Genomic DNA, 25,772 nt, shown 5'->3' with positions numbered 1-25,772 from the left:
CAAAACTTGAAAACATTACCTTGTTGTAGTTCTTTGTGTTTGTAGAAAGTTATTGTGCCAGATTAGAAATAGACTTGTATTTCGAAATGCAAGTTTTGTGTTTTGTGAGCGGGACACCTGTAATGTAAAACACACTCTTCCGAAGTGGTTTCACGGTATCAGGTGTTTTTGCTGATGCTTTGGTAAACGAGTACTTGCAGTTGTCAAAACAATGTGATTTAGACATAAAAGATGTCCATAAAGTAAAATGATGTCAAATTTTTATATAGTTGTCGTATGTGCAGGTGCTGAGTTAAATACGGTGGGACAAAATGCTCTGTGTTTCCCATGCAGCCTCATTTCCCAGGCCTTCCCGAAGCGAAGGGATTCTCGGTAATTCATGTGATAAAGTAAGAAGAGGTGATGTTCTCTGACAGGTAAAGCTCCCCGTAATGAGAGGTGCAGCAGGTGAAACAAAAGAGTTCGACTGCAGAACAAAGGGCCTCGCATGTGTTTCTTTTGGAGTCTGTTCAATCCCTTGGCACCGTGTCGTGGAATTCAGCCCTCTTCGCAAAAAATTTGGCTTCCCACTCTTGGATTTCTGCCCCCCCCAATTATCCCATCCCTAATCACCCCCCACAGGATCACAGAGGAACAGTGGGGCGGTAAAAGGGTCGAGCTGGAGTTTGACTTCCTCTCTTCGCGCCGTTACATAACACAAACTGGGCAGGCTTGGCCGAAAACCCTGAAAACCCGAGGGTTGCTCTCAAGTTCGCTGCCCACCTTCTCAGCCCCTAACAAGATTCCCTGCACCCTAAAAACAAAACACCCCTGCCGTCACACTTCCATCCAAACGTTGAAATGACACGCAGGTAAGGAAAGCACAAAGATCCCACTGTGTCTCAAAACCCGAACGGTTGTATTTTGAGGATTTGACGGCATCAGCGAGTTATACAATTGGAAATCTTTGTAAATAGGGGCTTACGGACAGGGTGGTCTGAAGTGCTATTAGGGGTAGATGCTGCTGATAGCTTCACAGTGGTAGTGGCAACAGTGCATTGTTAGCATGCAGCACAATGAGTTGAAACAGCTGTTTCCAACATCGGTTGTACTGTGTCGTCCTCCTGAGGGCGGCGATAAGGCCTGCTAATGGCACTATGTGAGATGGTTCAGCTGAGAGGGACGCAGAGGGCATCTGTGGCTGCACAGTCAAAGTTTAGGCACATAAAATATTCGTGCTGGCATGCGTCCCTGTATCAACCTGAAGGCGGAAATGCTCTAACCGCTCTTTAATCTGGCTTTGTTTTGTGTTTAACTTCAAACAGCTATGCTAGTAAACGTTCCCCACCGTCTCTTCTCCTTTTCTTTGCTCCTCTGTAAACTTTTCTTTCTTTGTCTCGTGGCTCATTACGAGGTTCTCCCAGCATGATAAACACGACAGTATCACGGCATTGGCAAAAGAATTTAAAGACAAAGTGCAAATCATGGTCAAACCTTCATTTAGAAATATCAGCCATTTCTGATCATTTGACAGTTATGATTGATGTTTGCTGTGATACCATATTTAAAGTTACTATAATAACATTTAATTATTGTTATTTTGATTTTGACACTTGCTAAAAAAAAAAAAAAAACACAAAATAACCCCTCAAATCTTATTTGCATTCATGTGCAAAGTTTGTTTCTGACAGGAAGCGAACGCTTTTTGCATCTTTCCAGTGTTATTTATTTAGAGAGTTTATTATATCTACATCTTTTAGGGTTGGAAGGCTCTTTTCCATAACCCTAATCTTTACCTTCCTATACAGATTCTCCATCAAATTCAAGTCTAGGTGCTGGCTGAAACTCTGAAAAAACGTTAATGTTGAAGTTAAAGTCAGAACAAATACAGCTATTAAGATCACTGTTCATACCTGTGCGTATGTGTGTGGTTTCCCTTCAACCAGATGACAGAAACAGGAGGGGGAGGGAAAGTGGTGTGGTAATCTATTCTCTGGTAACACTCAGGTGTGTCCTTCAAGCAACTTTAACAGCATCTTGTTAAAAGCCACCTCCTTTTCTTTGAAGATGGATTGTTTTACTCTACGTTTGAATTCTGTGTTTCGTGGTGTCTCTCTCTGTTTTATCTTGTGCTATTACCCACACTTCCCTAAGAAAAAACTATTAAAAAAAAGAAAAAAAAATCAAGTCTTGCTTTTTAAACATTTTCACACGCAGAGAGAAGGAATGTGAAAAATCCAGAAGCAGTTTTTGCTTTTTTACCTCACCACCAGCTAAAAAGCACCCACATGTCATGCTTTAGTTACTGCTGTGGGATCAAGAGATGTGGGAGCGCTAACTGTGTTAGCCACGTTAGAGAAGCCATTCGTCTCTCAGCTGAACTTTGTTATAGTTTAGGTTGTGTCGTGTCGTTTGATGAGCGAAGGACCCAAACGTAGGAAGTCGGTAAATTCCTTCAATACGAAATCTTTACAGACACAGGAAGTTAAGCAAAACGTGTACACAGTCATATTCAGGAAATCGTTGTGATGGGGCTCATTTGCTAGATTAAAATTACCTTTTGAAAATGATAATCTTTAAGCACGTATTAAAAATACTATTGAGAAATGAAATGAAATGAATGACATTTTTTTCATTGGCCTGATGTAATGTAAATAATCTTAGAAATTGTGTTTTCTAATCAATCTATATATTATGTTTCACGTAGTGAGTACTAAAAAAAAAATCTGCTTTTCAATAATCAAACCTGTTGCGTATGATAGTAACAGGAAGGATGATTTGTGAACCAAACCAGGTGGTTGTTAGCAAAAGGTTTGTTAGCAGTTGTTGCTAATAAGCTGCTAACAGTAGTAGCTTGTTAGCAGCAAGCTGAGGGTCAAAGGAGGGAGCTAAAGTTAAACTGAGGACATGCTAACAGGGAACCAGAACTCCAAAATATTAGCTAAAAACATTTAAGAAAAATAATTAAGTTAAGCTATACTTTATAATGTAATCATAGAATGGCATCTAAATTAAATTGCTTAGTGTAATCTTTGACCAAAAACCTAACATAACTCAGTACAAAGACAACAATTAGCAAGTTGTGAGCAGCAAGCTAGCTTTTCTGATTAGCACATTTGCCTGACAGCTAACGCAACATTTAAATTGAGTTTATTTTCTATTTTTACCTGTAATTAGAAGCCAAAGTATCCAGAAGGTTTACTTAGTAATTCCTCACTTTAAAAATGACTTATAACATGATTTATTTGTAAAATAACAAATAACCATTTGTTATTTTTCCCATAACAAATACCTATGGTGGTTCTAAATCATAAAATTGTCAATATTTAGAGTCAGGAGTTGTGATGGCAAGAAAGACCTGATGAAGAGCAAACTTCACCTCAAAGCCGCACACAGTAAACGTGATTTTAAGTGACACAGTAAAACATCCAACGCTCACAGTTAGAGAATCACACAATGTTCTGTGTCAGATTATGCTACTGCTGCAATAAAAGATGAATTTATTATAAGGCTTTATGCGCATCTCCACCAGGGCAGCCAATAAACGTGGAGCACAAGTGCCTCCAAAACGTTCTGCTAAAATAAGACATCAAGTTGTAATGAACTCAGCGTACGTTCTCAAAATGTATTTCTTTCATTTGGGGTGACAGTTTTACCACCGTCTTGTAATGCGTCCAGGCAGCGCGAGAGTGAAAATTACCCTACACCCTCGCTCTCTTTCCAGAAGTGTATCTTTTCTGGGTTTATTGATCCTTCACTGCGGTGCGGCGGCTTCTCTCTGTGGATGTGGCAGGGTTTTTCCCCAGGCTCCGGTTCTGCTGACAAACACGACAGGCTCAAACTGTTGCGTTGCGGCACAACACGCTGCCGTTTGTGGTCCGCTCCCCCAAAGCCTGTGTGTGATTACTGGAAGAAGGCATGAAATATACCATTACCACGGAGCGTTTCGTCTGGGCTTGTTCGTACGCTGCACCAGAGTGCGCTGGCACGAAACCTCTGACCGGTCTGGTTTAATAATCATTTTCGAAGCGATTACATAATGCAATAAAACATTACAGTTGCCACAAGCTAAGTGCGCAGAATGCACAGTTGGATTGTCATCCAGGAGCCGAGTTGTGGAGATGATGGGTTTAGAGGATGTGTGGAAAGAAACGGGGAGAGAAAACGGTTTCCAAGGGAATGGTAAATCACTTAGGGCAGAGGGGACACCGGGGGAAAACAAAGCGAGGAGGAAATGCACCTGCCAGACCGAGCAGCAGAAGTAGGACAGCCGAATGCTGCAGCACACAGCACCTTGCAAAAGTATTCGTACCCCTAAAGATTTTTTTTTTCCCCTTTCACATTTTTGCGGCATTACAACCACAAACTTGCATTTAATGCAATACAACAAACATAATGTTCATAATTCTTAGTTCTGATAATTTCTGGTATCCTAATTCTTATTTTGATTAGCTCAGTTTTCTGCTTTGCTTCTGTTCAGTCAATTCTTAGTTATACCAGTTAGATTATGTTTAATTATATATTCTTTGCTATAGTTGTGCATATTTTCCTAGTTCCTCTGTTTGTGTGCTCTCCCTCGCCCTCCACCTCTCTCTCTCTCTCTGTCTCCTCACACCTTCAGCCCGTTAGCTAAACAGGTTGCACTGGATTTTATTTAAGGATAAATAAAGGCACACCACATTTGTTAAAATCTAAATCTTTGTTTCACTTTCCTTCAATTTCACAATTATGAAGTCATCTTTGGTAGTTCATCACACAAAAACCCAATAAAATAAAATACTTAGATTTGTGTAGTTTTTATGTATAAAAAAAGAGGTAGAGAAGTAGAATATGAACTGCAATGCTGCTGTGGTACAGAACGCATTTAGGCAGCAGCTCATGTTGGAACGGACAACGTGTGCGCTTGCAGGACAGAACGCGATCTGATTGTATGTCAGACGAGGATTTTAGTCGGTTAATCCAGTCAGTAAGGAGCAGGTATCCCCCACTAGCCTCTTTGTTTACTCACTCCGACTTTCCTCTGGCTTCACCGTCTGTCTCTCCAGTGTTTGTCTTTCTGACTCACCTGCTGTCACCAGAACGTTTCATGGAACACCAGACAGCGTTCAAGCGCTAATGAAGACGTTTACAGACGGTAACTCAACGTTTTACCCTGTTTTACATGAGAATTAGCGCTCAGTGTTTGAAAGAACCCATTCACAAATGAGAGCAAGTCGTCGTACAAAGCTTATTATGATTATTACACAATCGCTTCGCTCGACGGTCATGTTTTTGTGTTTTTTTTCCCCCCCAAATTGGACGGACAACGTCTTTGGCCCATTGAATCCAATTAGTTAACAATCAGAGGAGCGGCGAGCGTGAGAAATGGAAAAACGGATAGAATGTGTATAAGAGAGACCTGATGACAAACAGTGGGCTTGTTTCACACGTGCACATTTTGTACGCAAGACTGAGCACCGAAATATTTCCCATCACTTGCTTTCATGTCTGAGCGCGCTCCATTAAGAGGTAAAAAAAAAACTCTGGCTGCACTCTCTAAGAACGGCCTCATGCCGAAGCAAAGCAGTAATGGACATGAGGTCAGCCGCATGCAAAAGAGCTAAATGAGGACGGATCGGAAAGAATGTACCTTTAACGAGAGCTGGTTAAAATTAACACTGTTTGAAATCTGTAATTTGAGAGAAACATTTATTTTCTCCTCTTTTTTTGTTGTTACTCTGTCATCCCATGATAGATGTGTGATATAATTTCTTTCAACAGCCTCTAAATATAGAAATGAAACAGTTTTAGCTTCGGGCAAACATACATTGAAACAGTTTTGATTTATCTCACACCCCAGTGTACTTTATGGTAATGTAAAGTCAGATATTCTCTCCAGAATTTTGTGATTGTTTTTGTGATTTAAAAAAGAAAATCTAAATTTCAGATTTTGTGATGCTACTTTGGAAATATTTGCACAGAATTTTGCAATATTTCTTCCCTTATATGAAAAAATATGTGGGGGAAAAAAATCAGCAGACGGATTGGACACAATTTTATTCTTTGAAGCACTTGAAGAGCTTGATTTTCGGTATTTGCCATATCGATCCCAGACGATAACCTGACATCAGGCTGCGGTGTAGTAGAAGTAAGAAATACTGCCACCTGCAGGTTGGAGTGAACGGTCGCTTAAGCCCAATGTTTTTGACAGTTTCCGCGGAAAATTTGCATTATGTCACAGTTATGAATCAGTGTGAAAAAATGTGTGCATCTTTTGACTCTGTGTGAATTTCTGCAATCACAGAATCGCAAAAAATAAATAAATAAATAAATAAATAAAAAGATGGACTTGTAAGGGAATGGAAAAGCTGTTTTCAAAATATTTTATGTGTGGAAAAAAAAAACAGAAAAGTGGGAAAAATGTTTGTATTCAGCTCCCCTGAGTCGCTACCTTTTACAGCTGGATGTTACTGCAACTACATCTGCAAGACTTTTGCTAATTCCAATATATTTCCTTTCAGCATTAGTTGTCATCATCAGCTTGGCGTATTTAAAAACTCATAGGTTTTTGGTTTTAATATGATGAAATATCAGTCCTTTTTTAATAGCTTTGAAAGGCATCGTAAATGAACGATAGTATCTCTCAGGCTGCAGTGCAGCAACGATGGTCCGTGTTTGTGTCTTGGTGCGTAAATGTAGGGCGATGGGGTCTTAGGTCCACGACAACACATGCTGCTGGTACTAAACTCAGAATATGCCGCATTTAGGTTGTAATTATCTGTGACTGAGCCTTTTGGACTAAAACAGAAGTGCCAGGATGTAAAAGGAGGGTCACAAGCAAGTTTCTTTGCAAGGATGTAGAGTGTTTGGCATCGTCCGCATTTGTATTATGCCTGCAAATGTTCATGTATAAGTAAGTCTGCCTTGATGAGGCCATCTGTTTTCGAGCTTTTAGCACAGCTGTTATCCTTCAGCAGGTTTAAAGGTGCATTTCATCATCTAAAGCATCAGTGTAGATTTGCATGGACAGTCAGAGGCAGTGAATCTGTTTAAGGTGACTGATACTGGGAGTTAGCTTAGCCATGACTTGGAAAAATAGCACTAAAAACATCAAAAGTTGTCATGCCAACAAAAGTCTTGCAGGCTGTTGCCGCTTTTTAAGCAAGTGTTTGGACTGCGGCACAGCTGGCGATTGCAGGAGGTTAGAAGAGTTGCAGTTTAAGACTCTCGTTAGCTTTGGATTTAACAGTCACATGACTGGGACTAATCCATTGATTGTTTTATGTTACGTGCCAAATTACGTGCTCAGATAATAATGACAAGGATTTTCCTCAGCCAAAAGAGTTTGTTCAATTCAGTTAAATTCAATTCACTTTATTCATAAAGTACCAATTTACAACGAATGTCATCTCAAGGCACTTGAACACCATTTCAATTCAATCATACATAATCTATGATGTTTTGAGAAGTTACCTGTTTATCAAGAGTTGAATTTTTGTAAATCTTTAGAAAAAAAAACAATGTTACGTAACAAGTGTTTGTGTTTCCCATCTTGATTTTTTTATTTTTTTTTTTGCCTTTGAGAATTCTTACAGATAATTCGCCTTTAGCTGTTTCCCTCTTTTCTCTCTCGTTTTCACACACTCTAAACTCACAAGGTCTCCGCCGTCATCCGCGCCGTCAGCAGCCCATAGCAGTCTGACTGTTGGCCAAACCCAGCAGACTGAAAAAGAATAAAGACATTCGCAAAGTCCTCAGCAGTCTAGACCGAGACTGAAATCATTTGTTATTAAAAATACGATCTTACGGCAAATTGGAGGATTTTTTTATTTCTTTTTTTCTCTTTTATGTCACTACACAGAGAAGTTATTGAAGAAGGAAAGTACATGTCAGCTTTTGCTTTTGCACAAGACACTAAAGCTGACGTGGAAAGAAATATTTTTGGCTGCTCACGCACAAGGAAAGTAGTTATTTTGAGCGCATTGTCTTCAAAGGAAAACAATTGCAGACGCCACAGGGACAAGCTTTGAATTTTAAAATGCCTCATTGAGAAGAGTACGACGCAGTGCATGACCTCAGCAGAGCCTGAACTCTGGTGCTCAGGTCATTACAGTAGGCCTGACACCTAATACGTCCTAAATATAGCGAGATAGCAGAGAGAGGGAAAGACTTCCGGGGATTTAGTCAAGCTCTCCAACATGCCAACACACTTCACCCTCCTCTGGATTTTTTTTTTTTTTTTTTCATTTCGGTACGTCTGCAGTCCAGGTTTAACAACCGACAGGCTGATCGGCCCAGACAGCCGTTTAGGGCGGCTTATTTTAAGGGGTGCAAAGAAATCCCCAAGAAACATGAGTCAGCGGTTATTACTTGGCTTAAATATGGGGCTACCAGCTGTGACCCACCTGCTTTGGCATGATAAACACACACTAGGAAAATATAACACTTGGCTAACTGCCTGGTTAACCAGATAGGCACACACAAAGTGAGCCTGTCTGTAAATATCTTGCGTCCTGATATAGATACACTGAAATGAAATGATTCCTTCAGGTCAAAAGGAAAGTCAGTGGAGTTCATCTGCAGTCTTGGTGATTTCAGGCTGGTTTGCTATACATGTATGTCCTTCCAGTTGCTAGTGGTGAGCTAACCTAAGAGTGCTAATCATAGATATTTGTTTTACTAACGCTGAAGAACTACAACAGCTGTTTTTAGCAGGAGCTAATGCTAATGTGCTAAAGCGCTAAAATGAATTCAAATTTATCTACCCTTGAAGAACTACAACCCTTGAGCACCCATTTAATTTTGACTGTATAATTTATCTTTTATGCCCGTAGATACTGTGTTCATGTTCTTATATTTATATTTTGTTCTTGTGTGTTTCTTGTTTGAAATGAAGTTATTTTAGGGGGGAAAGAGAGACAACTTCAGAATAAGAGCATGAATATAAACGTCAAATTACTTGAAGAATTCTTACCAGACTTTAACACAGCTGTCGAACTTCACTCACGTGAAAATTTACCAAACAGCCGAGGAAATTTGCGCTTTAAAATTTATACGGAAAAATTAAGCTAAGTCCACTAAACTTTTTTTTAAGTTGGCAAAGGTGCTAAATGATAAATTAGCTCTGCTGTTAGCGGATTAGCTGAAAGGAGCCACTGCCTATCGCCATTCATTCTTTGTGTTTATGTAATAAACGCATGCTCTGGCTTTCCTGCCAAAGGGAGTAACTCACTATTGAATTAGAAAAATATTCCTCTTACAACCTAAACTCATCTGAAACCAGGCAGTACCGATGTTGAGAAACTTCTCCAAAGCCACCATCTCAAAGAAAGAAAACATGTTTGTCTCTTTGCCAATAGTTTTATATTAAAGTTGTTTTTTATCTTATACTTTATTTTAGTGGATCATGTGTTCAGTGGACATTCTTTCAACCCATCACTCGCCACTAAGAGTCTCTAGCTAAAACCACTCACAAAAAAGCGTCAGAACTACCCGCCCTGAAATTACACACGATGTTTCCGCTTGATGATGATGCAGAAAGACAGTCACTTGCTCAGGCGGAAAGTTAGACAACGCCTCCAGTTTCTTGTCCTCGTTTGATTTGCCTCGACTGAAACCGAACCAAGAAATGGCCGTGGCACCAGCCCCAGTGGCACTCGTGAAGGCTGAACTGTAATCTTGGATTATTGGCAATAAAATGTGGTCCGGGTTGCTATGGTAACACGGCAACATGCTATTAAGGCAGCAACAGTGCAAAGAAAGAGATGTGATTGCTTTTATTTAAAACAGGAAAGCCTTAAATGTACTGCTGATGGAAAAAAAAACACATTTATTATTAGTTTTAATTGTGTTATCTGTGACATTTGTTAGATACTTTCTGACGTCTCTACAGCAGAGTGCTTTGCTACTCCACTTGCTTTTTAAATCTTTTATTCAAATTCAAACTTGTCACCTGTCACAGCTGAGGTCCGTGGCTTACACAAATACAGACTGACTGTACAATGGACTCCATTGTTGGATGGTTAGTCTAAGTCTTTGATTTTGTAACTCAAGAGTGGCTCAAGTCGAGCTTTGAAATTTGAGTCACTTCCTTTTTTGTTGAGACTGGTGTTAGAGGCTCTATGGTGACATCATTAGTAATCAACTCAATTCAGGTGAGTTTGTTTATACAGCGCCGATCCGCCGCACGCCTTCTTACGGCAAAAAAAGAGAGAGAACAGTGACCAATCTATTTGATAGAGAGAAAGATTTTAAGTCCACCTTTCAGAAAAAAGCTCATCTTCTAACTTCACTCTGAACATTTTTGTGTTATTTACTCATTTAGGACTGTTTTGTTTTTCCTTTTTTTTTTTTTTTTAGGTTAAAGTACCAAACGTTTCTTCTTTTTTTCAGCTTAGCTGAAACTTGAATATGTGCTATGGCTATCTAAATCTCAGAGTTATCTTATCCTTGGGATAAAGTATCAACAATCCACAGGCGCATAGACGTTCATCTCGAGATGACAGAAACGCCTCTGTTTGTAGTTGTTCAGCTCGTTTTTAGGCCTCTACAAGTTTAAACTCACATAGAGATGCTCTTTCTCTGGCACTCACTGAAGTCACTTTAAACCGTAACGATAATTAAAATGGAGACGTCTAGCTGTTTTGAACTTTCTAGTGGCCGGTTTTCAGGCAAAATGTGTCTAAAGGGATGCATTTCAAAAGAAAACACATTTATTTCGATTTATCTTTGTTCTGTGATGCACAAATACTACTACAATACCTTACATCCAGCAAAGATAAACAATGTATCTGTTTATTTTGAGCTCTGATTTTGACAGCCTGATGATTTTATATATATATATATATATATATATATATATATATATATATATATATACTTTAAACATTTATAGCATTGTTATGTTGAAGATTCAGCTCATGCTCACAGAGCGGGGAGAATGGATCTGTGCTGTGGAGTGGAGGGCATGTCTCTACATTATCTGTTCATGTCCACCTGCACAGTCTCACTTTTATTCTCCTGAATAAAGCGGGTCCCCTTAGAGAAACATGTACTTATCTGACTGCCTGTTGTTAAGACTGAGGATTAAGCTCAGAGGCAGTAAACTGTTTGCTAAGGGCTTTTCGGTAGAATAAGAAAGCAGTTACCTGGGGACTCTTTTGTTTTGTTTTTTTTCTTCTTCTCCTTCTTTGCAAATATTGTACTCGACCAAACCAAGAGTAGATCTCTGTGTTTTACAGCAGCAGAGGACGAGGCCTTGCTTTATCCATTTTGACCTTTTCTGTTCTGGAGAACGTGTGGATGGTGCAGTAAATGTTAACGGATTAGTCAAAGCTGAAGGGGTCACAGCATTAATCGCATTGTGACAGGAGGGGCAGGAGGAGGGATTGGACCACTCCTGAACGACAAAGCAGACAGCCTGGGCAGTCAGGGAGTCTCTGTTCCTCTGTGGAGGAAACTCACACACACTCACACACTCACACACATGCACGCACATGCAGAAGTAGGACGGTTCAAAAACGACCCCCATCGTCCCCTGCATAATTTGTTTCATTATTATTATGTCAGCGATTACATTGCGTCAGGGATGCACAGATTTGCTTTTCTCACTTTCAATACCGAAATGTATATTTATATCTGATACAGAAAAATGGTGCTGAATTGACTTAAAATTGTTCTTTTTTTTTTTACATACAGACATAAATGTATTATCCATCCATTTTCTTTACACCCTTGTCCCTTAGTGGGGTCAGGAGGGGTGCTGGTGCTTATCTCCAGCTAACGTTCTGGGTGAGAGGCGGGGTTCACCCTGGACAGGTCGCCAGTCTGTTGCAGGGCAACACAGAGACAGACAGGACACACAACCATGCACACACACACACACTCACGACATAAATGTATTAAATCACAAATTTCTTTGATAACTCTGCAACAGTACAGCAGAATACACCAACAGCTTCACAAGCTAGGTCAAACATGTAAATGCAACACGACTTTAATTTGTTCAGTCAGTGCAATTAGGAGTAGAAGAGCCAATGCAAACTACCTTGTGACTAGCATGGTCAAACATGCAACAGTAAATTAACTGCAACAAACCTACTGTCAGATGGTTCAGAAAGTGCAATTAGGAATTAAAGTATAGAATTAGAATGAACAGATCCGCCTTTATGAATCAGGCACATTGTCAGAACTTTTTTCAACATTGGGACCAATACAGATATCACTATCGTTTCAATGCGTCGGTGCTTTGGGTAGCAAACTTCAATGTAATTTCTCAATTAATTCACTTTTAATGTTAATTATTAGTTCACCTAGAGATACACCAATCGATAAACCAATTCAGAAATGTTGCTCATATGTGTCTGGAAGTAAGTTCCAGAGGAGTGGTATTTGACATATAAAAGTTCAAAGTCATCACAGGTCAGATATCGTAGTTTTTAGTTGCTTATAGCGATATTTCTCAAAATACTTTAGAAACAACGAAGATAACCCATTCTCTTGTTTGACTTCCACCTTGCTTTATGGAGATTAGGACCCTGGAAGCGGAGCGTTGTCCTAAAGGACAGGTCAGGTCTGACGCTGGAGGGTCATCCGAGGACGTGGGGCGAAACAGCGCGGACACGAGCTGCGAGTCCTCCAAAACAAAACCGTAAAACTGCAAGAGGGCCTATAAATGAAACGCGCCTCGGTGTCTTTGCTTTCGTCGGTTTGTCTGCCGGCCCCGCTCTGGCTCACACATGTACGCACGGAGCCCATCAGCAGGCGCACAGGCCACAATGACACATCCCAGTGAGGCTTGATGCTTTTCTTGTGACAATAAGGAAAGCAGGCGCCAGGCGAAAGGAAGGGTGACCAGCGAGAGACACGTGGACACTGCAAAACGTGGATTTTATTTTTTTTTCCCACCTTCTAATCTGATCTGTGTGTTGGAGTTGGAGCTGTAGACGGGGTGTCTTTTTCTTCCTTCTTTTTAAGACAGAATTTTTTTTTAAATATGTTTTCACAGGAAGCTTTAAACTTGGGAGTGAGCTGCAGTCGACCTGGATCACCCTCTTAAGAACTGACAATTAGGCATCTGCATTAAAGCAGGTGGTTGGATACGAGAGTTATTTATGTTTCAATCCTTTCCAGCTTGTTTCCGCAGTGTTAACACAGCTGCAGCCCACGGTGTCAACTGGAAAGCGGTCCATTAATTATTTAGCCTGCCCAAAGCATGTTTACTCTGGAGCAAAATGGCAGTAATGCCGACCAGGTGTATCCTTGCCATTACCGTGACAACACTGACACAGCAACAAGGTGGAATGTTGATGCTGGTGTTTCACCTGTGGGCTTTAAAACTCTACACGATAAACCCCGAGTGTAGAAGGTGGGATTCGAAGAAAGCATCTGGAGCAGAAATAACTGGCGCGTCTTATCGCTGTTGCTGACGTGCTCCAGATGCAGAGGCTGGCTGTTGGTAAAGGTTACCCTGACAGTGCCACTCGTGCTCTGATGAAGATCACAAACGACACACAGAAGGGCTTTGGAAAAGCCGCGACTGCCAGATTGGACGTTTGAGTGGCCTCTTGATTTCCAGGGAAGTCTTTGGCAAACTCGGGACCGCTGGACTTAGCCGAGTTTACGTTGCTCTATGATTTATAAGGGTTCTCGGAAGGGTTCTTGTTAAACTTCCAAGAAAACGAGCCCATGACAAATCTTCGCTGAAGCTTTTCCGCTTATTTTGTTACATTTAACAACAAAGACATGTGTTACAGACAGAGATATAGAAAACACTAAAAGATGCGACAACCCTGCAGGTTTAAGTTCTTGTGTTCACATCAGCTGTATGTTCTGGAGAATCTGTTGAACCGAAATAAAGATTTTGTCACATTTGCTTGTAGGCATGAACATAAATTCTGGACTTGTGAGAGCACCTGAATATAAGCCACGCCCACTTAATTTAACCCTCCCACAATCTTAGCGTGACGCTCTGGATCAGCGCGGCAGATGTCACGGTCGGGCAGCGGGGAGGTTGTCCCGTCAGACTGTCAGTTCCCAAAACCACACACATAAATAAAAACTTGTTAAAGCACAGATGGGGTGTGACCCTGTGGGACCACACACGGGGTAAAAAGCTTATGGGGTCCAAATGACCCCCATCTTAAGACTGTGGGAGGGTAAAAAAGAAACAAAAATTGTACGTATATCGGCCACACTCGTCTCTAAGCCACAGGTGTCCATATTGTAACGTGAGACATTTACATAGAAACATATATCTTTTTTATTCTATTGAAATACATATTGTAAAATGCTTTTTCCGAACAATGTCTGTAACACAACTACTTTAAAGGAATACAGTAGCCTCACGGATTGATCGCTGTCGTTGCACTAAAACCACCAAAGTCAGCGTCAGAATTGAACGGTTTCACACACACTTCCTCAGTCTCTCTTTTGTTTTCTCTTTTGTCTCCAATCCAAGTGAGCCTGTGCCGAACTCTTCATCACGCAGCCGTCCAGCCTTTTAAAACCCGTTGGTAAAAATCCACATTGTAGTGTTCAAAGCATGTGAAAATAGCAGCAACTTAAATCCAGAAATTATTTGTATTTTGGTAAAACCATTGTTTTCTATAAAGTTGGAAAGATGCTTTAAAATTTTACAGCATTATACGTACAAGAATTCTCCAAAAGTTGTGAAAAGAGAAGTCGGAAACTAGTCAGGAAGACTTCCAGGAGTCATTCCACATTTTCCATTTGTCAGGATTAAGGAGTACGATTGTAAATCAGAACTTTTTCAAAGAAAACATCCAACTGTTGCAAAATCTACCATAAATCTTGACTCAGAATATTTAAGTTTCTATAAAAAATGAACTTGATCTTTTGTTATCTCTTTTATAGTTCCATGCATGGTTTGTTCGACAAACAAACTATGCCGAACAAACCCTACGACCCCTAGGCCGCAGGGTTCCTTTGTATCTGTATGAATTGGATGTTTTTGTCAATGTGGATGGTAGATAGTTCAGTCAGTTTTGACCCAAAACCTTTAGGCACTTGCTAGAAGAAAAATAAAAAGCAGGTGAAGAGATTTTATTTATACATCCAAATTAACAAAAACAATGTTTAATAAGAAGAAAATGAAAGTTCTGGAGTGACCTAGTCAAAGTCCAGAACTACTTCTCATTGGAAATCAGTGTTGTTGCCTGAAGAGGGCTGAGAGTAAGACATGTTCTCACAATCTAAAAGATTTTGAGAACTTTTACAAGGTAAACTGGAAAAATATTACAACGTCAAAATGTGGAGATCTAAGAGACTCCAGCCAAACGAAGGTTTATGCTGAAATAAAAGCTTAAATGTGTACACATTTATAAAACCAGGCTATTACATTTTATGATGAATTGTACTGAACAAATCTCACATCACAATTTTCAATTCAAGGTCTCAGTTTTTACATCCCAATGTGTGGCATTTTAAAAGAAATCTTCAGATTTTTGAGTTACTGTAGTTTTTTTATATTGTTTGGATGACTTTTGGGTAAAATCCTTGGTATGTTTATTGATGGGTTTTTGGGTGTTTGGCTCCATCGACGCCCTTGCTAACCTCGACATGTTCATCTTATTGCACCACTGCACCGTTAAGATGGATCATGTGGATGATTTAATGACCTTTCATCATTTGAGCACCACTATGTTGGCTATCAGAGGTTCATATCACGAATGCCGTTGCTAATCTCTTAGAAATTGTCCTTCAGAGGTGGAGACAGACGGGCCAGTAATTCTTTGTCTGAGTGAGGAATGATAATGATTCTGACCCTTGAGTTGGGTTAGCCTTGAGTAGCAAACCCGGTACCATGGAGCCGTGCCAAAAACCGTCTTTTCCTTCCACGCTCAACAGCATCATCATAATAACGAACCGTAAACTGTACCAGCAGATATGCTGACTTTAATGCACTGTATGTACTACACACTTCCTGTTTTGCTATGGTTACAAATGTGACATGACCCATATGGGTCAGCTGTTCTTCAAAAGTGGAAAGACTTGTTAATACAGAAGGGCAGATGTGTGTTGATCGTCATATTGAAATGTCTAAGCTTGGCAATTTTTAAATTTAGTTTATTCTGGGTAGATGGTGGATAACGCTTCGAAACACGTATAGACATATTTCACCGTGGCACGATCAATTAAAATGAGCTCGATGTTTTCCATTCTGACGATTAACATTTATTAACGTACATTTTTTTATATAAATTTCATAACCCATGTTATTTATGGTTTAGGTTGTATGTTGTTTGTGTTTCCTTTTTTGGTCATTGTGTTTTATTTTCAACTTTAAAACATCTTCCAGTTCCAGTCTGAATAACGACCTCGCATTATGATGCCATTATCAGTATATCTGTTCTTAATAGTCTCAAAATAGCAATATTATCGTTTATCACAATAGTTTCTGGGATAATTTATTGTCCAGCAAAATTTGTTATCGCAAGGCTTATCCATTCGCAGACACAAAATCAGCATTCTTCCATGGTCATGTTGGTGTTCATGCTTCAAACCTACAGAAAACTGGAGAACATAAGAGAAATTGTGCAAAGAGACATGGCCAAAGATCCCTCTGGACTCATTCCTATGAGATGTTGTTATATAGCACTGCTGTAGTTGTATGAAGTTTCACATCAATGCAGTGAAAGATGTAAGAAAATTGAAATAAAACTTTAATAAAACATCGTGCTGTTGTTTCATTCGAAGAACTTCTCAGCAGGTTAGGGATCACTGTGAGGGTATGAAGGCCTGTAGACATCTGCCCTGAAAAGTTTCCGAGTCGTGACCCGAATACTTCAATGTTGAACTCCAGCCAGCAACCCATTAACATTCCAACAGACCTCGGATCGTCCTTGTGTCATACATGTGTGTCCTTCTGTATGTATGCATGTGTGTGTGTGTGTCCAGGAAACATTTCATCCACATGCCTATGGAGAAGTTGGTAAAAGTGAAATAAAGCGCTCGCCTCAGTTTACCAAATCGTGTGGTTTTGCTCCGTCAAACTGCTGCCTGTTGTGCAACTTCGACACAGCTGAAACTCATTTCACCTACAGGTTTTATTGATCCTCTCCTCACCATAAAACATGTGAAGACTGGAGAGAGATGAAAGATGTTCAGGGAGATAAATGTCAACATGTTGCTGTGTACCAGCCTTTGTTGGGTATCATAAATGCACTTTGTTTTGTGTTCCTTCTCTGCAGAGAAACTCTATAACTCCAATGGACGGGACTTGAGAAGGGCTCTGTTCTCTTTAAAGCAGATCTTTCAGGTAACACGTTGTAAATGCAGCAAGCCTCAGTTTGTTGTCACAGACAAACTGAGATATTCCTTTCAACTTAGCAGTTTATATTTGGGTGTGAATAATTTAGGGAAGAGAGTTTAGACAATTCATTTTTGTGCTCAGCTACTTTGAAGGACTAAATAATAGGCTAAATAAAGTGCAGCTGAAGGCAACACTTTTATTTTTCACTTGTTCAGCCAGCTATGCTGACTTGTGTTGCTTAAAATGTTTACAAAAGGAAAAACAATCAAAACATCTTACTGAAAACCCTGAAGCATTTATTAAAGTGAGAAAGTTGTGCTGATCCTTGTTCTGCACACTACTGACATCATGTGGTAATTTGTGAGATTGCAACTTTTAATGAGTTGTCAATTATAGTTTCATTTTACAGTTAGATGTTTTTTCTTTTTAATTTTCTCTCTGTTATTTCAGGATGATAAAGACCTTGTCCATGAGTTTGTAATGGCTGAAGGTTTGACTTGTCTCATCAAAGTGGGAGCAGAGGCTGACCAGAACTACCAGAACTATATATTAAGAGGTAATTCGTCTCTCCATTACACCCAGTAATGTTGTACATATGTGGAAACCCCAAAACAATAATCTGAATGATATAAAAAAGGTAATGGCAAAGCTAAACCCCATTGGGGTGGAAAATGACCCGCATTTAAAAGTGCAGCAGGATGACCAGTGGTGGACCGTAGAGTCGAAGTGAGCGGTTCAACTCCCAGGGTCCCATCTGTTGTAGATTTTAACCTGCTTTGACATAATTCAAATGATGAGTCATCTCCAACCCAGTTCGGCACCTCCCTGTTCATGACCATTCATTGAAATCACTTAAAAAGTGTGTTCAGGCATTCATGTAGAAAGAATTCGATTGGATGTTCTGGGACGTCATAGTTTTATCTAAAATGAATTAGATTTTTTTTTTTAAAGTGCTAAAAATGAGAATGATGTGTTACCTTATAAATTAAGGTGTAACTGGAAACAGATTTGATTTACCTGAACATGAGTAGATTTTTTTTTTAAGTACGGTAATAAAATAGCACATCTGGGTGTGTTTGAACTTGTGCCTGCAAGTGGACCGGTAACCACTGTCACCACTGAGACGTTGACTCTCCACAACTTCTCTATTTTATTAGTGAACTTTTGGTATTTCACAGGTTTCTGTTTCTTTAAATAACATTTATAAACCAACATGGTGGGCAAACTGGAGTTCAGAGAGACATAGACATGTGACAGGATGTCTGCATATTATTAATGCAGTTTATCGACATGTGACAGCCTAGCTATCTATCTACATAGATAGCCCATATATAGCGACCTAGCTGGCTCCTCATTCACAGTGAAGCATGGTTGTGGCCACGCTATGCTCTGAGGTTAATCCTCCTTCGAGGATTGTGAAGGACATTACAGACAGTTAAAAATGCTGTCAGAAGATTTTTGGTCAAGTGTAAAGCCAGAGAAAAACACAGTGTTACATTTCTGACAATGGACAGACAAGGATTTGGGCTGAGTCAACACAGAGACAGGAAGAGGCTGTGGCTGAGGAGTTAGCAGGCCAAACTGAAGAAGAGGCAGAGCGTGGTAGCTTCCATCGCTCAGGATATGGTTTATGGCCCACAGTAAGATACTGACTGAGTTCCTCTCACACTGCTCTTTAGTCCTTAATCATATAGGACTTTTTCTCAATGTGGAGATAGAAAGTATATGAAAACTGCATTGTAGCTTTCCTTTGTTTTTTTCTGTGCTCTGCTTTCTGTATCATTTATGCTTTTACAAATCACAGTAAAAGCATAAATGCGAATCTTGTCCAGTCTCTTGCCATTTGTCTCCCATAATTACCATTTACAAAACAAGAAATCAAAACTTTAACTGCAGTTTACAACAGAATGTCCCTCCAAAGTCCTCTGTTATATTGACAACATGGCTAATCAATTTGTCTGTCTTATCCAAACACAATGAATGAAACAGATTCTGAGATGCTGATGTGTTCATTGATCCACATGGTTTATTTTCATAGATGAACTAAGGATTTTGAGAAAGATGCTGGGTTTTGCAGGTAACCCATCATGTTTTTCTGTTTGTGGGAATCATTTTGAGAAATGCACGTACCTTTTTGCAACTTTCAAGGATGATTCGAGAAATGCTCCAAAACGACTGAGAAAAAACTGTAAGATACAGCATGCAGTAAATCTCTTTATTGCCAAAATAACATGAGACAATCATGATTGAGGCATAAACATAAACATGGCACACATTCTCCGGTCAAGGTCATAAACTTATGGGTTTTTCTGAAAATATAAAGATGGATATGGCAGCTTTTTTATTTTCCTGAGTCAAAATGCATTGTTAGGCTGGCAAAGGCGTCTTTTTCCTCACCTGGTGTAAAATAAATTTAACATAATTTATTAATGTTATCAAATAAGTTGAAAGAAAAAGTGTATCTGGTTTTATATTATAAATGCAGTTTGCAGTGGAAGATGACATATTTAGCATCTTTGCCTTTTTGTGTGACCCAGATTTTCACCTGAAAATAAAGGTTGAAAATGAAAATCCATGCTAGTGGAAAACCGCCGACTGTTCTTTATCAGCTGGCAGCTGAAGTACATAAAAAGAAACTCCCACAGCCAAGCACACGAAAAACAATCAGCTTCCTGCATGTAATATTAAAGATTTATCTGGTAGCCCTTCTCGCACACTATCATTATCAGTAATATATTTGCCTGTGTTTAAGATTTACAGCTAAATCAGAAAATGATTCATTCTGACACTCTCGGTAGGATTAACTAGAACAGTTGCCAGTTTGGTCTTTTGTTGGTTTTATGTAGCTTCTTTGTCATCAGATCTTGAACAATCCTTGCTCCTGCACAACCTGTATTTTAATAAACTTCACCATACTTTGACATAAGCTTGAATCAAAATTACAGTTCTAAACAAAAGATCTTGAACTTGCCTGATTGAGCACATTTCAGTCTGAATGTTTCTTGGCTCTGGTTAAAGTCACAGTTCCCGTCTCAGATTTCCTTGATCAGAACGCCGTACGGACGTATTGAACTCTCAGCGATGCGTTTCTCCTCCTCTGCTGATGTTCCTGCTGGAACAGGGATGAGCCAGTAGTTTCCATGAATCTGTCTCTTCTCTGGTTTGATTCGGTTTTGCATGATCACTTTGTATTTTTTTCCTGTGATCTTTGATGTGAAGGTTTTGCAGTAGATCTCTGCCCCATTAAGTTGAGGCGTTGAGTAGATCCCTCTTCCGTATGCTTGCCCATCTCCAGCTTTGTAGTGATTCTTGATGATTCTTGATGGCTCCTTCTAACCCGGTTCCATGGTAGGACACCGGCTACTCTCAAGGCACGGAGTTACTCCTCCATCCATTGGTGCCCAGCCAAACGTCTCCATCCGGATATTTACCTTTGACCTTCAGGGCCATGCGGTACCAGCCTTTTGGACGCTCGTACGGCTCATTTCCTCTCATGCAAGCAGCCGAGTCAGAGAGATTAGTGAAGTCGAAGTCATAACCCTGGTCAAAGAATTCCTTCTCATCGATGAAGAACTCCTCTGCAAAGCTGGTTTTCTTGCTGAGGATCAGTTGTATAAAAAAATCGTCAACTGATAAAACGGGAGCAGCTTTCCAAGGGTTCCCGCCATCGAGGGCTGTTATTTTTGTCCCCAGAAGCGCGGAGAGAGCCTCAAATCTCACATTTGCATCCAGAACCATGTTTGACAGAGAAACAAGCTGCTGCTTTCTGCTGTCCGAGTGTCACTTCTGTGGTGACAGGATCTTCTTATCATGTAGTCAAACAGTGACTACACGATAAGAGGTCGAACTCTCTTACTTTCAGTTTTAAAGTTGTTTTCTGGAAACAGTGGCTTGTATGTAAGATGCAAACAAGCCATCACATTTACAAGATACAACACAAAAACTAACGATATTATTAAATATTTCGGAGTAATAACAATGTGTCAGGCAATAAACCATAAGAAATACAGTCCTTGGACTTTGCAGGTACAAGATGTAACTAAAACTAGGCAGTTCTTGTTTAAAACCAGATAAAGAAATTGGAGACTCCAAACTCCACCTGAGCTTAAATCCTGTTAAATGAGTTGTTAGTTTTCACTTTAGTCTTAGTTCTGATCAATGATGTTGACCGCAGGTTGTCGAAACCACTTTCTATTAATATTATTATTATTATTTTCTTGCTAGTTGGCACTTTTGCAATGGAGAACCGATGCAAGTTCTCTTCCAGTTCCCAACTATACAGAGAATATTAATATATAAGCAGATAATTTACGAACGCTGTTGTAAGTTAATGGTCAGGGTCTGATTTAGGCTCCAAGGCAGGAGAACAGAAAATCTTTGAAACGGAAAAGGACTGAGAACTGCTGAGACTGAGAACCTGCAGAAAACTGTTGTTCTGCTCACCCAGTGATTACTGGTGGCTTCTTTGCCAACCAACATAAGTCTCTTATCTCTTAATAATTTAATAGAAAAAGCTTCAACAGTCTTAGTAAGAAGCATTGCATTCTCCATCTCATTAAACAATCAGTGTTGAGCCCTTTGCCTTTCACTATAGTGAAATGAAAGCAAGCAATTGTGCTGCTAGTGGAAACCCCCGGTGTGGCCTGTGTCTGTTGACCGATGACTCATTTCCATAAAAAACAGAAAAAAAAAAAAAAAAACCACCAAGCAGCAATAAAACAACCAACAGTTGAATACTTGAACTGACGATTAGGATAACTTATGAACCTGAGACAAAATAGGTGCATAGAAATACTTTTCCAGTATTCTTTATCCAGTGGATTTGAAGCGCAGTATTTGAAATCTGCATTTTAAAATATTGGCAGCTAAGCAAAGGCATAAAATAAAATGTCTTTGTATATCTTCATAATGGGATTAACTGCTACTTTTTGAGTTGCTTGATTAAATTTCATTTCCACAAATTCACATTTTATAACCTTAAACAAGAGCACCAGTATTTTTAGGATTATATCGAAAATGAAAGAAAATTTACCTAATTCTCATTAACGCTGATTCAAACCTTTTCTTTCCTCAGTGAGATTAGTGATAAACTATTCATCTTCAAGAAATTTGGAGAGCATGTTTCTTGGCTCTAGTCTTTTAGGCCTGTGGAGTTAGTCTCCGACTTCCTTGATCAGAACGCCGTACAGACGTATTGAACTCTCGTTTCTCCTCCTCTGCTGACGTTTCCGCCAGAACAGGGATGAGCCAGTAGTTTCCATGAATCTGCCTCTTCTCTGGTTTGATTCGGTTTTGCATGATCACTGTGTAGGTTTTTCCTGTGAACTTTGACGTGAAGGTTTTGCAGTACTTCTCCGCTTAGGCGGGCGTTGAGTAGATTCCTCGCGTCAGGCGTTGAGTAGATTCCTCTTCCATGCTGTTGCCCATCTCCAGCTTTGTAGTGACTCTTAATGATGCCTCTGGCTCCTTCTAACCCGGTTCCATGGTTGGTCACAAGCCACTCTTCAGACACGGAGTTACTCCTCCATCCTTCGACCTTCAGGGCCATGCGGTATACCAGTGCTCTCTGATTTGGCACTGGTAAGTCAGCAAGCAGTCGAGTCAGAGAGATTAGTGAAGTCGAAGTCATAACCTGGGTCAAAACAGGACTTCTCGTTGATGAAGAACTCCTCACCATACCTGCTTAATTTGTCCAGGATTAATTGTATAAAAATGAGTTTTGCTTTTGTCCAAATGTAAAGTTGAGACAGAAACCAGCAGCTCCTTCCTGAGGCCCAAGGTGCCAGCACGCCGCTCTGTAGCTACAGGATGTTGTGATCAGACAGAAAGTGTCTAAAGTCAGAAGTGGGAAATTTATTTTACTTTCAGTTTTAACTTCTTTTTAAATTTATTTTGGAACCACCACCAGCAGAAACATCATTTTTAGATCACCGTGGTTCGCAGTGAAAGCTCCCATGTTGACTGAGTTTCCAAATGTTCGTTTGATGATTACATTTGGCTAAGTGGCAGTACAGAAGTACAGTACCAAATATCGTTTGTTTTTCTCATAGTTGCTCAGTTCATTTCAGAAGGGACATCTAAAGATATGTTTTATGATCAACTTAGGGTTATTTTATGTAACTGTAATTTTAAAAGGGAAGTTATTTTATCAACTGGTACAATAAACTACAAACAAACAAGCTAAAACAATTTACAGATAATGTCAATCTTACCCAAATTGTTCAAAGCTCAACAAGAGCAAAAGACAACCAACCCAACTTCTCTTCCAGTTACCAGGATTTTAAAGAATGTACAAGTAGATGATTTATGAATGCTGTTTAAGGTAGGGTAAGCGTTCACCCGGCACATGAGTGCATGTGTACATATTCAGAATATACATAAAACATGCACAAAGTCTACATTGTTTTGTTAGTTTAATGAAAAACAGCTGCAATAGCCTTAGTAGAAACGTTGCATTCTCCATCACATTTACAGTTTCAATCACTATTGAGCCCTTGGCCTTTCACAATGGTGAAATGAATGCAAGCAATTGTGCTGCTAGTGGAAACCCCCGGTGTGGCCTGTGTCTGTTTATCGATGGCTCATTTCCATAAAAAAAAAAAAAAGAACCCACCAAGCAGCAATAAAACAACCAGCAGACGAATACCTGAACTAATTACTTTATCTTACAAACCTGAAACAAAATACGTGCACAAAATCAAAGTCAAAATCTGCAGCTAGACAGAACGAGAAAACACAAAAAGGTATAAAACAAAGAAAATGTTATCTTCATGATATCTTCATAACTGCAACGTTGTGAGTCGCTTGATTAAGTTTCACTTTGTTTTTTATTCAGAACAATGCAAGAAAAATCAAACCACAAACAAAACTGTCAGATTTAAGCAATGATGCTGCATAAACTGACTTGCATTTGGTAACTAAACTAGTGCGCCAATTTTTTAATCAGCTACAAATGCATATAAAATTAAACAATTTACAGAATGCTCATAACGTAAAGCTGATCAAACCTTTTCTTTGTTGGCTCATGTGAGAAGAATTAAATTGTCCACAATGAAACAAATTAGATTTCATGTTTCTTGGCTCCAGTCTTTTAGGCCTCTGGAGTTAGTCTTCAACTTCCTTGATCAGAACGCCGTACGGGCGTATTGAACTCTCAACGATGCGTTTCTCCTCATCTGCTGATGTTCCCTCCGGAACAGGGATGAGCCAGTATTTGTCACAAATCTGCCTCTTCTTCGGATTGATTCGGTTTTGCATGATCACTGTGTAGGTTTTTCCTGTGGACCCTGACGTGAAGGTTTTAGAGTACTTCTCCGCTTCATGAAGCTCAGGCGTCGAGTAGATTCCTCTTCCGTATACTTGCCCATCTCCAGCTTTGTAGTGACTGCTGATGATGCCTCTCTCTCCTTCTAACCCGGTTCCATGGTAGGACACAGGCCACTCTCCAGGCACGGAGTTACTCCTCCATCCATTGGTGCCCAACCAGGCGTCTCCCTCCGGATATTTACCTTTGACCTTCAGGGCCATGCGGTACCAGCCTTTTGGACGCTCGTACGTCTCATTTCCTCTCATGCAATCAGCCGAGTCAGAGAGATTAGTGAAGTCGAAGTCATAATCCGGGTCAAAGAATTCCTTCTCATCGATGAAGAACTCCTTCGTCGATGGATGAAATTTGCTGCATGCGCTAATGGTTATATTGTCGGGGATCAGTTGTTTAAAAAAACCTCCAACTAATAAAACGGGAGCAGCTTTCCAAGGGTTCCCGCCATCGAGGGATGTTACTTTTGTCCCCAGAAGCGCGGACAGAGCCTCAAATCTCACATTTGCATCCAGAATCATGTTTGACAGAGGACAAGGTTTCCTTCCTCAAGCTCAATGTAACCCACGTGACCAACATGACCCAACCACCGTCCCTTTAAGCTCTGGGATCCTCATGTGTATTTCCGGTCTTGTGCGAAATTCTGTTCACCTGTGAAAATCTGTCCCCCCTGAGTCGGGAGCGCGCATTGCAGCCAGAGAGGCGGATCCGGCGGATCTGACCATTTTCACGGCGCTTCTGATCGATTTCTCGGTTAAAACTACTCATATAATCATGTCAATGTTGTAACTTTCAGTTTAATCGGCAGCTATCAAAATAAAAATACATACATAAATAAACGAGGTCCTGTGTGGAGGTCTTTTTTCGCTGTTTTGTGTTATTTTAAACGTGAAGAGAATCGATCTTTTTTTCAGCTTTTGTCTCGTAAGCCTCACAAATAAAAGTCAGTCAACAAACACAGGTTCCCAACACGAAGTGTGCATTTATAATTTTTCATTTCTGATAAAGGAGGAGGGAAGCTGGCTGATAGCAGGGCACAAAAATAAAGACTTCCTGAAAAGATCAGAGTGTAAACGTTTTGGTCAATCCCGTTCTAATGTAAAATAAGGAAAATAAGGAAATGTCTAGTATGCTATCACACATAATAATTTTTGAGAATTTGGAAACAGTTGCTTTTTATTTCCCAAAGTTATGGGGGGAGGAGAAGAGAGAATGGATATTTCA

General features: G+C 39.9%; 1 protein-coding gene across 3 annotated transcripts in view; it reads left to right on the top strand.

Annotated features, from left to right (window-relative positions):
• Positions 1–25,772, top strand: part of LOC106958354 (FH1/FH2 domain-containing protein 3-like) — an 81,698-nt gene that overhangs the window by 18,127 nt on the left and 37,799 nt on the right. For all 3 annotated transcript variants that reach the window (XM_015050211.1, XM_015050209.1, XM_015050210.1), the window contains exons 4-5: positions 17,169–17,236; positions 17,681–17,786. In XM_015050211.1, coding sequence (XP_014905697.1) covers positions 17,169–17,236; positions 17,681–17,786 — 174 coding nt within the window. The remainder of the gene's footprint in view (positions 1–17,168; positions 17,237–17,680; positions 17,787–25,772) is intronic.

This window comes from Poecilia latipinna, unplaced genomic scaffold (assembly GCF_001443285.1).
Source record: "Poecilia latipinna isolate Pla-1442-1.1 unplaced genomic scaffold, P_latipinna-1.0 Scaffold980, whole genome shotgun sequence".
NCBI lineage: Eukaryota > Metazoa > Chordata > Actinopteri > Cyprinodontiformes > Poeciliidae > Poecilia > Poecilia latipinna.
The sequence above is the reverse complement of the archived record's forward strand: the minus strand, read 5'-3'. Positions and strand labels throughout refer to the sequence as shown.